The sequence below is a fragment of the Rhinopithecus bieti genome, unplaced genomic scaffold, assembly GCF_001698545.2.
Source record: "Rhinopithecus bieti isolate Rb0 unplaced genomic scaffold, ASM169854v2 scaffold_4553, whole genome shotgun sequence".
In the NCBI taxonomy this organism is placed as follows: Eukaryota; Metazoa; Chordata; class Mammalia; order Primates; family Cercopithecidae; genus Rhinopithecus; species Rhinopithecus bieti.
Window position 1 is genome coordinate 67,405 of NW_016804694.1, and position 14,605 is coordinate 82,009.

The 14,605-nt window shown below is 50.4% G+C and overlaps 1 protein-coding gene across 10 annotated transcripts in view; it reads left to right on the forward strand.

Moving 5' to 3' along the window:
* The window catches only part of PPARD (peroxisome proliferator activated receptor delta), an 89,991-nt gene that overhangs the window by 63,725 nt on the left and 11,661 nt on the right, over positions 1–14,605 (forward strand). For 9 of the 10 annotated variants that reach the window (XM_017870056.1, XM_017870057.1, XM_017870058.1 and 6 more), the window contains one exon: positions 8,165–8,395. In XM_017870056.1, coding sequence (XP_017725545.1) covers positions 8,266–8,395 — 130 coding nt within the window. In that variant the 5' untranslated portion in view covers positions 8,165–8,265. Of the gene's footprint in view, positions 1–8,162; positions 8,396–14,605 lie in introns of those variants that run through there. The other variant, XM_017870062.1, reaches the window with a different exon arrangement.

A 14,605-nucleotide genomic window follows, 5' to 3' on the forward strand; every position in this document is an offset into this window, starting at 1 on the left:
GTGGGTGGGTGGGCACACCCAAGGCCACCTTCTGTGGCAGCTTTCCCATCCCTGGTGAAGAGTACCCTCCTGTCTCTGGTCTCTTCTCCAGGACATTCTCTGGTCCTGGAGGCTGGTTGTTCCTGGGGGCTGCCTCTTGGGGCAATGGGAAGAATTGTGGAATGCATGGGTGTCCTCTTGGCTGTCTTTTCTCTGGTTCCAGAAGTCTCTGAACAAAACCAGTCCCAGGCCACTCCTGGGGATTGGCCTCAGGTGACTCTCTGGGCTGACTCTGGCCAGCTAGAAGGCCACCCGGGCTTCTCCTGTGTTCTTAAGAGGGTGGGGTGACCTGGATTGGCGAATAGTAAGCAGAGAACACGGCAGAGTTGCTGGCCTAGAAAACCAGGTCACTAGGTCAGCACTTGGATTAATGATTGATAAGAAAGGTTAGGAGACAATCAGCCAGACCCATTCTCCCATGACATCCCTCACTTCTGATCCCAAAAGCACCTGCCATGGAGACGGGGCAACCTCTGTCTTGTATCCAGAGGCTGCCCCTTATTCCGCTGCAGTGTGGGAGAAAGATGACAGCAACTGGGTCACCCACATGGGCAAGATGGGGAGGAAGGTTTAGGCCCTTCTCCCTGAAAAAAGAAGCATGTGCCCAGACTAGGGGGCTCCTTGCCGGTTCTCTCCCCACAATTGATGGTGAGGCAGGGAACTGGGAAGTTCTGTCTATGGAGGTCCCTTGGGTTTCAGCAGGCTAGCAGGATTTGAGTCAAGGCAGGTTGGCTCAAGTCTTAGCCACTCCACTGTGTGTCTCATATATGGTGCTGGGTAAGACTGGACCAGGAGCTGGCATGTCCTTGCCCAGCTGGGGCTCCTTAGCCTCAGTCGGGAGCCATCACCTCTGAATCCTCTGTCTGGCTGCCAGTCCCCAGCTGTTTCTGTCAAGAACTCCTTGGTCACATTTCTAGAGCTGGAATATCATCGTACAATCCCTTAACACAAGCCATGGGTGATAATAATAGCAGAAACCACTGTGGTCCTTATTTGTAGGACCCTTACTGTCTACCTGGCACTGTTAAGTTACTGCATCGTTACTTATTCCACACAGCAGCCTTTCAGGTTAGGTGCTAGCATCCCAGTTTTAGTGTCTTCCCTAAGTCATAGAGTGGGAGGGACGAGCCAGGGTGTGAACCCAGGCCTGACTGAAGCCGGTGGAATTCACTTCTTTGGAGTATTGCATCTCGATGGCAGTAATCTATGAAAACTGATACAGTGGCAAGTGCTACAACTCAGAATAGTGTGGCTAAGGCTCATGTTTTTAGTATATTTATTCATTCAGCAAGTGTATGTTGAGGACCCACTAAATGCCAGGTGCTGGGACCCACCTCAGTAAGATACAGGGCATTCTCTGCGAAACTGATAACATGGTGAGGCCAGAGCAGTTAGCAGACACTGCAGTTTGGTGTAGTGATTGCAGATTTGGAGGGCCTGCGTCGGGGTTGTGGTAAGAAGGAATAGAATGGAGCTAGTCTAGGAGAGCTTCCCGGAAGAGGAGGTGCAGGCAGGTCTTGAAGGAGAGAAAGTCTTAGCTAGTGGAGGGGAAGAGGAGGTGCAGGCAGGTCTTGAAGGAGAGAAAGTCTTAGCTAGTGGAGGGGACGGTGTTCCAGGCAGATGCCAGTTCAAGCCTCCATGCTCAGGGAGTGATGCGGGATCTTGAGGCACATAGGTGGGCAGAGCAGGAGGATAGGCCTGGAGAGGGAGGCAGGGACCAGAGCTTGTGGCTGTTTTCAGCACACAGGGGTCGTTTTCTGGCAGTAATGTCCGGAAGGGCTGTGACCAAGGAGTTCTTGACAGAAACAGCTGGGGACTGGCAGCCAGACAGAGGATTCAGAGGTGATGGCTCCCGACTGAGGCTAAGGAGCCCCAGCTGGGCAAGGACATGCCAGCTCCTGGTCCAGTCTTACCCAGCACCATATATGAGACACACAGTAGAGTGGCTAAGACTTGAGCCAACCTGCCTTGACTCAAATCCTGCTTCTCTAGTTACTGTGTGACCTTGAGCCAATTACTTTCCCTCTCTGTGCCATAATTTCCACATCAGTTAAATGGGGATAATAATAGTACCTGCCTCTTAGGGTTGTTGTGAGGATTACATTTGCCAACATACACAGAGCATGGTGTGTAATAAGTTCTTGGAGAAGGGAAGCTGGTACGATTGTGATGGAGGTGGTGATCCAGCTTAGGCTCTGGTACAGTAAGAAGGCCCATCAGGCTGTACTGGCAGATGGAGCCCATGGAAGCCCCTGGCACACTGACTGTCCCCACTCATCCCCTGGGTAGGGCAGAAGTGTTCCCACACTGTATAGCCTGCCAGTGGGCATCAGGGAAACACCTGAGTCACCACGAGGAGTACGAGGCACTTGGGGGGTTGCCCAGCTGAGCACAGAGGGCTGCCCTGAAAGTGAGCCCCTCCCTACTCCTAGCAGAGACGGGGAAGGGAGACAGCTGGGCTTGGTGGGAAGGACTGGGCCCCAGGTGGCTTAGTTGCTCTGGCCCCAGACCAGGTCTCTAGAGCTCTGGGTCATTTGGGTTAAGCTCCTAACTACCACTGCCCATGAAATCCACCTGCCAATGGGCAATGGATGGAGTCATGCCCCTCCCTGCACCTAAGCTCTCCGAAGGGCAGTTTCTTCTTGGAGCCAGACAGTGGGTATTGGAATGGGAACATGGGGGCTGCATGTGCGCTGCAGGCTGTGTGCGTATGTGTGTGTGTGTGTGTCTGTGTGTGTCTGTGTACACACACACATGCATGTATGTCCGAATTGGAGCAGTCCAGGGATTTGTTTTGCAAGAAGTTCTTTTATTTTTATTTTTTGAGACGGAATCTTGCTCTGTTGCCAGGGTGGAGTACAATGGCGCTATTGTGGCTCGCTGCAACCTCTCTCTCCCGAGTTCAAGCGATTCTCTTGCCTCAGCCTCCCAAGTAGCTGGGATTACAGGCACATGTCACCACACCCGGATAATTTTTGTATTTTTAGTAGAGGTAGGGTTTCGCCATGTTGCCCAGGCTAGTCTTGAACTCCTGACCTCAGGTGATCTACCTGCCTCAGCCTCCCAAAGTGCTGGGATTATAGGCGTGAGCACCCCCGCCCTTCCCACACACACCACGCAAGAAATTATTTTGCTAAAGACTACTTTTTGGTGAGGGGCTACATTGCTGCGTTCAGGCCCCCTCATTCTGGCTCAGGGCCCTTGTCTTGTCTGAGAGTCTGAAGCTCCAGCCTCTTAAGTGGGGCAAAGCTGTGACATGATCAGAGGGCTTCTGGCTCTGGCATAGTGCCGGGGGGTGGACAGGGGAGATAGCTAACACTGGCAGCCAGACCAAAAAAAAAAAAAAAAAGCCAAGGTTTTTTTTGCCAGCATACAAATTAAACCCAGTGCCTGGCTGTATTGTGGTTGTTGTTTTGAGACAGAGTCTCCTCTGTCACCCAGGCCGGAGTGCAATGGTATGATCTCGGCTCACTGCAACCTCCACCTCCCAGGTTCAAGCGATTCTCATGCTTCAGCTTCCTAAGTAGCTGGGATTACAGGCATGCGCCACCACGCCCGGCTAATTTTTGTATTTTTAGTAGAGCTGGGGTTTCACCATGTTGGCCAGGCTGGTCTTGAACACCTGACCTCAAGTGATCCGCCCACCTCAGCCTCCCAAAGTGCTGGGATTACAGCCATGAACCACTGCACCCGGACTTTTTTTGTTTTTGAGACAGGGACTCGATCTGTTCTCAGGCTGGAGTGCAGCAGTGCAATCTTGGCTCACTGAAACTCTGTCCCCCAGGTTCAAGTGATTCTCATTCCTCAGCCTCCAAGTAGCTGGGATTACAGACGTGCACCACCACACGTATCTAATTTTTGTATTTTTAGTAGAGACAGGGTTTCGCCATGTTGCCCAGGCTGATCTCAAACTCCTAGCCTCGTGTGATCTGCCTGCCTCGGCCTCCCAAAGTGCTGGGATTACAGGCATGAGCCACCATGCCTGGCCCAGGCTGTGCTATCTTTAGTGCCAGGGCTGAAGAAAGGAAGAGGAGAATAGATTTCATTGCAGGAATAGTGGTGGGTCGGGTGGCAGCTACCTGAGAAAATCTAGTCAGTGGGCCTAGGTCCAGTGGGTCAGGGGAGAGAGCCTAGGGGTCAAGGTTGCTCTTGGCTGGGCAAGCTGAGAACAGTGTGTAGGGAGCAACCTTGGCTCAGGGTAGATGGCAGACCTCAGCTGTAGAAGGAGCAGTGAAGCCACATGAAAATGGCAGGCTTCTGGCAAAATGCAGGGATGGGCTGCAGCACAGCAGTTTAGTCTAAATAGGAGCAGCCCAAGGGATGTGTGTAGGTTTTAGAACAGCCAGGCTACAGCTCCCCTCCCTCTTCGCTGGTGTCCTTGAGAGGCCACAGTCAGAAGAGACAATTCCAGGCTAGGGAGAGATGTCAGCATGGGAACCAGAGACCCTAGTCCCAAATTCAAAACTCTAGCCAGAGTCCAGAACTGCATCTCAGCCTAAGAGACAACCTCTTGCACCTCCCAAAACTGAGAACAGTTTTACCGGTTCTGGTGAAAAAAACCCACTACCAGCTTATATGTGGGAGTGGGAGCTGAGGCTCTGCTGAGTAACACGGCCCAGTGCACACAGCCGTCAGGGCCTGGCTGGGCTCCAGTTCCGCTGTGTCCAAAGCTCTGCCGTTTTCTGCTTCGTCCTCTAGCATGTTCTCTAAGACGCCCTGTTGGGATCCTCAGGCCTGTCCCTTTTGTCATCTGCAAGGGGGGCCTATAAGGCCTTATGGGGGCTGGCGAGGCTTGAGTGGGAGCGTGACGCATAGAGGGAGCTCAGTCAGCTCCCTCCCCTCCCTCCAGGATTTGGTCCAGACAGGGAGCTCCATCAGGTCCTCCCCAGGGTCACCAGAGGCTCAGAGGCTGTGTTGTCGATTATATATACCAGGCAGTACTGTGGCTTTTCCTCCTCTAATACTGCCTGTTAAGTGGAGACCCCACATCTTCATGTCCCCCTCTTCCTGGTTCTCATCACCACAGCCTGGTGTGCATTTCCCTGTGTCCACTGACACCCATGCCACATGGGTCCAAAAACAGAGTGTGTTCTCATTGCCTCATCCCACTCACCCTGGGCTCTGCCGCCACTGCGCCTTGGCTCTCGGGAGTCCCATCTGACCCTTGTCACCAGTGCGGTTCCTTCTCTTGGGACTCATCCCTTCTGAGCCCTCCTGGGGTCCCTCCCTTCTCACCCTCCCCTGCTTCCTCCATCTCCAGGCTTTCATTCTGGTGTAGCATAAAGAATTGGTGCTTCTGGTACTTGTTATTTGGATAATGGCAATTTTTTTTTTAAGCTGACTAATGCCACTGCAGTCACACATTGCTCTTGGTAATTGCCAGGGTCCTTTTTCCAGTATTGTGGCCAACTTCCACCCCAGAACCCCACTCCACTCTTGAGCTAAGTGTCTTTATGTCTCCTATTTTAAATTAGAATTGTGTTCAGTTGCATGCAACAGAAATCCGGGAATCAGTGCCGGCAATCAATAAAACAAGTTTGATTTTTTCACCTAACAAGCAGTCTGGAGGCCAGCATTGCAGGGCGGGTCCAGCAGCTTTGAGAGGCTGCAGTGGCCGGGTGCTTTCGGACTTTTCACCCACCCTCCTACCCTGTCTTCTGCTGCTCCAAAGGCAGCTGCTACACCTCTGGGCATAGTATTCCTGTTTCAGGCAGGAAGATGGGAAGGGCAGAAGTTTGTCTCTTTCTATTAGGAAATAATAGCTTTTTCAATAGCTCCTCCTTTTAGATTTCTGTTCGCATATTGCTGATCAGAATTATGCCAATGAACACTGTAGCTGCAAGAGAGCTTGGGGAAAATGAATGTTTAGGTAGGCACTTTCCTGATCCAGAGAAGACTGAGACTTAGAAGGAAGGAGAATGGAGCTGGGGAGAAATAGGAGTGACTGCCCCAGGTACCACTTGCAGAAAGCCACGGAGTGAGCAGGACAACACCTGTGAACATTTCCTGTGCTCTGGGTCTGGTGCTTTCCAAGTTTAACACCCAGGAACGAGTGGTCAGGGACTGATCCTTGAGGAACTGATGTATATTAAACAAACTTTCAAGTCCCTGCAATGCAGTGTAAATGAGTAAAGAGCCTGCAGGGGAGAAACTGCCACTAGTGGAGATCATGCCAGTGGGCAGCCATTGCTTGGCTCTGGGGGTGGGTGCCAGAGGCCTGCAGGTGCTCAGGGTCCAGGTCTGCCCAATTTTCAAGAGAAGCCAGAAAACCAAATTTTTAAAAAGTTTTTTCGTTCTGACTCTGTTTTGAAAAAAGTTTGGTGTTACAGAAAAGTTGCAGAGATCGTACAGAGTCCCCACATATCCTTTACCCAGCTCACATTAAATCTTACATAAAGGAACACTGGTACAATACTTTTAACCAAAGTCAGTGTGCTGTTCAGACCTTACCAGTTTTTCTGCCACTTCCCTCTTTCTGCTTCGGGGATCTGGTCCAAGATCCCACATTCATTTAGTTGTGTCTCTGTGGTCTGCTCCTGTCTGTGAGGCTTCCTCAGTCACAAAGCTAGAGGTTTACATGACCTTTTCCAGGTTTTCCCACTCTACTGTAATAATTTGGAAATTATACGTCGGCATCTTGAGATGTCTTTTGAAAAATAAGGGGACTTGAGCTGATTGAATGTTGATCACTCCCTCTCATCTTCTACATTATTAAGTTTGCCTTCGTATTTTATTATAATTCAAATTATTTTTAAGTCAGGCACAGTGGCTTACGCTTGTAATTCCAACACCTTGGTAGGCCAAAGTAAGCAGGTTGCTTGAGCCCAGGAGTTCAAAACCAGCCTGGGCAACATAGCAAAACCCCATCTCTAAAAAAAATACAGAAATTAGCTGGTGTGGTGATGCACGCCTGTGGTCCCAACTACTTGGGTGGCTGAGGTGGGAGGATCACTTGAGTACAGGAGATAAAGGCTGCAGTGAGCCATGATTGCACCACTGCACTCCAGCCTAGGCGACGGAGTGAGACTGTCTCAAAAACCAACAACAACAACAACAACAAAAAAACACCAGAAAACAGCTAAGAGTTTTGTATTGTTGTTTTATTTCAGGATTTCAGGTTCAGGGTACAGATGCAGGTTTGTTATATGGGTGAACTTATGTCACAGGGGTTTGTTATACAGATTATTTCATCACCCAGGTACTAAGACTAGTACCCAATAGTGAATTTTTCTGCTCCTCTCCTCCTCCCAGCCTCCACCCTCAAGTAGGCCCCGAGGTTATTGTTAAGTCCAAGCAAGAGAAGACCTGGTGGAAATGAATGTGTAGCCTTAAGATGTTTTGAGGGGGATGATTTACTACCAGCTGGAAGTTGCTGTGCTGTGAAGCTGGTAGTGGTTCTCAAACTTGGCTGCACGTTACAGTCACCAGGACAATTAAAAAATAAGAACCCCAATGTCCAAGCTGCTCCCAAAACCAATCAAAGGAGAATCTCTGGGGTTGGGACCAGGCATCTGTGTTTTTAAAATCTCCCCAGTGACTACAGTGTACAGCCAAGTTGGCAGGTCTAGAGCAGGACCATGGTTGCGGATCTGTCAACATGAGTCGAGAACAGCAGGACTTTATGTCTTTTTTCCACACCCAACCACTGAAAGGATGGGACTCACCCCTTCAGGAACAGTAGCACAAGAGAGCCATGATTCTTGGGCCTGAGTGCTGGTAGGGACAGGGTCAGGGATGGGAGGCGTGATGCATATATGGATCTCCAGGTGGGCTGGAGAGTTGGGAAAAGCCCCTCAAGTCATTCCAATGTGCTTCCTGGAGACTCAGAACAGGAGGCAACAGAGGAGGCAGGGAAGGGTGGCACAGTGGTGTGTCACCTCTCTGGTTTATGGAGCCTGCTCCGAACCCCACAAACCCACTACGAGGGCCAGGTGGGAAGGGTGATAGGGCAGGTGACTTATGATACAAGGAACAGAGACCATGGGATAGCACTGCAGGGACTGGGGAAGGAGCAGGAGCAGAAGAACCCCCTCCATGACAGCAGCCCCCAAGCGTGCCCCACTCCCACCATCCTCTTCCTCGTCACTGACTCACCTGACCTCTTCCTGTCTTCTCCTCTGCCAAGGCTGATGGGAACCACCCTGTAGAGGTCCATCTGCGTTCAGACCCAGACGATGCCAGAGCTATGACCAGGCCTGCAGGCGTGGCGCCGAGGGGAGATCAGCCATGGAGCAGCCACAGGAGGAAGCCCCTGAGGTCCGGGAAGAGGAGGAGAAAGAGGAAGTGGCAGAGGCAGAAGGAGCCCCAGAGCTCAATGGGGGACCACAGCATGCACTTCCTTCCAGCAGCTACACAGGTGAGGAGAGGACTGGCAGGGGACACGGGGCAGAGGAGGCACAGCCCAGTGCAGTGGGGATCCTGGCCCACTGTGAACACCATCGTGTGGGGCACAGAGTAGCAGAGTGCTGAAGGACTGGAGCCAGAAGCCTGGGTTCACGCCCAGTGCGGTGGGGATCTGCTCTGCCACTCACCAGCAGTGGGGCCTGGAGCAAGGTGTACCACTTCCTTCTGTAAAACAAGCCAGAGGATGGTAGGTGTTGTGGATATGGGCTCTTGTGAGAATTAAATGAGTGGGCATTTGTAACACATGTCATCATCATTATTAGTATTCCCACCACTGTTACCACAAGGAATCTGAGACCAATCTCCACTAACAGCACACTAGAAAGATCAGCTGTACCTGGGATTGTTATGATCAATTCCATTGGTCTGCAATAATTATATACATCATCGTTGAGCTGCATCGTAATTAGATAAAATTGCTAAGCAGTTAGTATGAATAAGTCAACTAATATTATTTTTATGCAACCAAGCAGTTGTAGCTTCTCCTGTCTCACTTGTTGGTTCCCCTTTATTTATCAGCAGTGTAGACAGTTTTCTCTAGTACCCTGTACTGTTCTGTCATCTTCATCATCATCATGTTATGTTCACCTTCAAAAGCATCCAGAATCCATGCAGACCTTGGCTTTCCCTTCTGCAATTTCCCCTGCTTTTTTGTTTTTGTGGTTTTTGAGACAAAATCTCCTTCTGTTGGCCAGACTAGAGTGCAGTGGCACAATCTCAGCTCACTGCAACCTCTGCCTCCTGGGTTCAAGCGATTCTCCTGCCTCAGCCTCCAGAGTAGCTGGGATTACAGGAGTGCACCACCACACCTGGCTAATTTTTATATTTTTTAGTAGAGGTGGGCTTTCACCATGTTGGCCTGGGCTCAAGCGATCCACCCGCCTCAGCCTCCCAAAGTGCTGGGATTACAGGCGCGAGCCACTGCGCTTGGCCTGATCCCCCTGCTTCTTGCTTTCTCCCTTCATTTCTGTCCTTACCCAAGTGCTGCAGGCCTATACATCCAGCTCATCCTCACTCCTTCCCTCAGAAGGAACTCAGGGTCATAAGGATGTACTGCTGGGAGTAGACACCCTGCACTCGCTGCTGCTTTTAGCTGCAGGAGATCCTAGCCACATGTGGTGACTCAGGCAGAGGAGCAAGCCCACGCCACAGGAATGGGCTCTGGACCCCTGTGACTGCATGGAAGCAGGAGGAGGCAGTTGGTGTCCAAGCTAAGGCAGGGTGTAGGCTGTGGAGGTAGCGCAGGCTTCTGTTTGGGTCTGCAGCTAAGATGGGTCTGAATCCTTGAGCCACACGTGCACCTTGAACCTGCAAAGCGAGTCCCAGAATTTTGCAGTTCTTCCTCTTCAGTGTATAGAGTGGGTAGAGGAAGTACAGAGCCATCATTCAGTCCTTCTGATCTCACCCAGGATCACCTGGGAGTGACCAAAATAGGCTAAATGTGATTCTAGGGCCAAAGTGAAGGCGTCCCCCATTCCCCGAGTAACCAACTTCCTGTCTATTGGCTGGTAACTGGGATGGCTTTGGAGACACAGCCGGTCTCAGAAGAGAGGAACAGCTAACCAGGAGTGATAATTCACTCAGTGCCAGTAGCACATACTGTTCTAAATCTGAAGAAGGTGGGGAGGGTTAGAAAGCAAAGGGAAGACAGTGGGGACTAAGAATGAGTGTGGGATGTCACGAGGATGCAAGGGAGACTGCAAGGAGAAGAGATGGCCACAGGGTTTGTGGTTATGCTGCCTGCCATGGCCCACCTCATCCCCATATCTGAGCCCAGGCAGATGGAAGTCCCCTGCAGAGCAGTGTTCTGTCCTGGAGTTTCCTCCACACCCCTTCTTGGGACCAGGGCTGTTTCCCAAATAGCATCACTGTTCCCGTGCAGGCCAGGTGAGGTGCCTGGGAGCAGGGGTAGGGTGAGGCAGGCATGGCGGTGACCTCTCAGGCAGCTTCGTTGTGGGATTTAGGGCACAGCAAGGAAACATCCAGGGCAGAGGTTGCCTCACCAGTCACACGGTACTATGTATAAGGTGGTGTTTAATAGATTCTGTTTATCAATAAATGGATGAAGTGGAGGTAGAAAGACTTCCTTGTTCAATCATTGAAACAGGAGAGAGGTTACTTGACTTAATCACTATGTGTTAAAGCCATAGCGTACGAAAAGTTCCCCAAAATTCTACAAGACAAGCAACCTAGCAGGAAAATCAAAACAGGTAACAATGGGACAAATACAAATGGCCTGAAAACCCAACAGGTTTTTCAGTCTAACCAACTCAAAGAAAGCACCTTAAGTTGCAATGCCATTTCACCTGTCAGATGGGTGGGGAGGATTTGGCTCTCCCACCACCAGGGGTGAAAGGGTAGTGTGGACCAACACCTCTTAGTGCGCAATTTTTTTTTTTTTTTTTTTGAGACAGACCTTGACTCTGTTGCTCAGGCTGGAGTGCAGTGGCACACGATCTCGACTCACTGCAACCTCCGCCTCCCAGGTTCAAGTGATTCTGCTGCCTCAGCCTCCCGAGCAGCTGGGATTACAGGTGTGTACCACCGTGCCTGGCTGATTTCTGTATTTTTAGTAAAGATGGGATTCCGCTGTGTTGGCCAGGCTAGTCACAAACTCCTGACCTCAGGTGATCTGCCCACCTTGGCCTCCCAAAGTGTTGGGATTACAGGCATGAGCCACCATGCCTGGCCAAGTGTGCATTTCTTTTACCCTGCATTCCCATTTCTAGGAATGTGTCCTGTGTAAGTACTTGCTCAACATGCACAGAGATTTCCACACTAGCTTATTTACTGCAGGACTGCTCATAAGAGCAAAAATAGGAACGTGCCCATCTGTGGGGAACCAGTTCTAGAAACTGTGGTAGAGCCATGTGGTGGAATACTCTGGAGTCATTGAAAAGGATGAGGCTGGTTTGTATATATTAAATAAGTTCCTGACAAGTTGGGGATCCCATTGTTCAAAATCCTTGTGTTTCATAGAAGGCACCAGAAGAGTCTATACTGAAGGACTCAGGGGCCAACTCTGAGGAGCAGGATGGTGGTTAAGGAGGCTCTGTCACAAGATCCTGCATACCCTTCTGTATTTTTCTCAACAAGTCTGCACTACTTTCATAATTTAAAAGGCAACTGTATTTTTTTTAAGGTTAAAATTAACTGTTTAAAAGGGGGGTGAGGGGCCCTGGAGACAGAGCCTCATCATGTGTCTGGAGCAGAAGGGCTTTGAGATCACAGAGACCAGGGCAGGCATCCTGGGTGTGTCGCTGTGAGCTGCAGCCCTCGCCAGTGCCATCACTTCTCCGAGTCTCACTGTCTTCACCTTTACAGGCTGTGTCCTACCCAGTCTGAGGGCCGGCTGGGTGAGAGTCAGTGGGGATATCTGACACATCGCAGGTCTCCGCACCTGCTAGTTCTCTGCCCCACTCCCGTGAGTTATTACTTTGGCCTCAGGAGTCCCCTGAGGGACCCATAAGGACAGGGCATGGCTTTGAGCCCTGAAACAGCAGGAAGGCTCCACAGTCACCCCTGACCCCATCCCCCTAGCAGTTCAGCACTGACTCTCAGTGCACATACTGAGCTCCACCCCTGCCAAGCACCTTCTCCTCACCCTCCCCCAGTCAGGCAGGACAGACCTTCCCATCAACAAGGAAACTGAGGTTACCAGAAACCCACTTGCCAGGGTCCTGTGGGTATGCAGGAGTAGAGACAGCTAGAGCCAGGGTTCATATCCTATTCCCTTTCTCATCCCTCCTGCTTCAGTGACATCCATCCCAATCACACTTGAGAAAGAAAGAGGAAGATTAAGTGTCCTTCCTCCTGGCCTCAGCACCTCCTCACTTGGCAAGCACTTGGTGGGTGTCAGGCTGGGCCCAGCACTGTGCCCAGGGCTGGCCATACAGCGGTGGACAAGGCTGAGTGCCTGTCCCAAGGAGCGCACAGTTCAGGCAAACAGGACAACAGAAGTAAAGAGGCTGCTCAGTAACCCAGCCTCAAATCCCTGCAGAGTTTGGCCTGACTTCAGAAGCTGCTGGGTACCTGTTTGCCTGTGAGCTCTGCCAGCGAAGTAAATAGACCAATCGGGAGCCTCCTGGCTGTCTTCACAGCCATGACAACGGCATTCTCCCAGCATTGGAGACTAGATATGCAGGAGAGCTCTCAGCCACAAATGATGTGAGTAAGGTCAATAGTGTCTATTTGCTGAACTTGTAATCAAAGATGGTGAAACTGATACTTTACTCTCTGGGTGAGAGGGCTAGTGTTTACACTGAATCCAAACATTTGGATAATGACATAGTACCTCCTCAGCAGTGACTGTGTCCTGTTGTTTATCATAATAATGTTACTGATTAGCAGTCCTGAACCTGCAGATATGTGTAGTAGTGGAATGCTGAGGTTAAGAGCTCAGCTCCAGGAGTTGCACGGTTCTAGATTATAATTCTTGCTCTGTCACTGTGTTAGGGTTCTCCAGAGAAGCAGAACCTGTGTGTATGTGTGTGTGTGTGTGTGTGTTTTGAAAGAAAGAGATGTGTTTTAATGAATTGTTTCCCACAGTTGTGGGGGTGGCAAGTCCAAATTTTGCAAGGCAGGCAGGCTGGAGAGCCGGGGAGGTTGATGTTGCAGCTCAAGTCCGAAGGCAGCCTGGAGGCAGAATCTCCTCTTCCACAGTGGGGCCACGGTAGGCACTCAGTCTTTTTTCGTAAGGCCTTCAGTTGTTGGATGAGGGCCACTCACATTATGGAGGTAATCTGCTTTACTCAAAGTCTTCTGATTTAAATATTAGTTACATCTAAAAAATACCTTCCTAGTGGCCGGGTGCAGTGGCTTATGCCTGTAATCCCTGCATTTTGGAAGGCCGAGGTGGGTGGATCCCCTGAGGTCAGGAGTTCGAGACCAGCCTGGCCAACATGATGAAACCCCGTCTCTACTAAAAATACCAAAAAAACTAGCTGAGCGCCTGTAATCCCAGCTACTCAGGGGGCTGAGGCAGGAGAATCACTTGAACCCGGGAGGCAGAGATGCAGTGAGCTGAGATCGCGCATTGTACGCCAGCCTGGGGGACAAGAGCGAGACTTCATCTCAAAAAAAAAAAAAAAAAAAAAACCTTCTTAGCAACTGGGCACCATGGCCTAATCAAGTTGATAGGTAAGATCAACATAGCGGCTATCAGCAAGTTACTTAAGCTTCTGAGCCTTGGAGACCCGGCTTCCTTGCCCATAAAGTAGGGGTAAGAAGAGTATCTTGAAGGGTTGTTTTGAGGTTTTACGTGAGATTAAATGGGTGTCCAATGGAGTGCCTTTAGCGGGACACCTGCTTGCCCCCACCTCTACCCTGGACATCATGTTGTGGGGGAAGTGGTGGAACCTTCAGAACCTGGCCCCTAGTATGGGAAGAATTCTGCCGTCACCTTTCTTTCAGCAGAGAGGGAAGCAGCCCCCTTCTGTGACAGTCACATGCATGGGTGATGGCTCCTTCCAAAATCCTGCACCTCTTACTGCCCCTTACCTGGTGTTGCCCCACTCTATCTCATGTTCTAGTTTTCTTATCTCTTTCTCTTTTTTTCTATTTTATTTTTTTCCTGTAGGCACAAGTGAGTTATAGTAAGTTAAGTTACATCTTACCTTTCCTTGTTTTTCTTGTTTATTTACTTGTTTATTTATTTATTTATTATTATTATTTTTTGAGACAGAGTCTCGCTCTGTCGCCCAGGCTGGAGTGCAGTGGCCGGATCTCAGCTCACTGCAAGCTCCGCCTCCCGGGTTTACTCCATTCTCCTGCCTCAACCTCCCGAGTAGCTGGGACTACAGGCGCCCGCCAGTATCTTGTATTTTTTAGGAGAGACGGGGTTTCACCATGTTAGCCAGGATGGTCTCAATCTCCTGACCTCGTGATCCGCCCGTCTCGGCCTCCCAAAGTGCTGGGATTACAGGCTTGAGCCACCGCGCCCGGCCGTTTATTTATTTTTTTGAGACAAGGTCTTGTTCTGTCAGCACAGGCTGGAGTACAGTGGTGCAATCACAGCTCACGGCAACCTCGACCTCCCAGGCTCAAGTCATCTACCCACATTCAGGCAATCCTCCTGCCTCAGCCTCCCAAGTAGCGGGGCCCACAGGCATGTATCACCACACCTAGCTAGTTATTTAAATTTTTTTTTTTTTTTTTTTTTTTG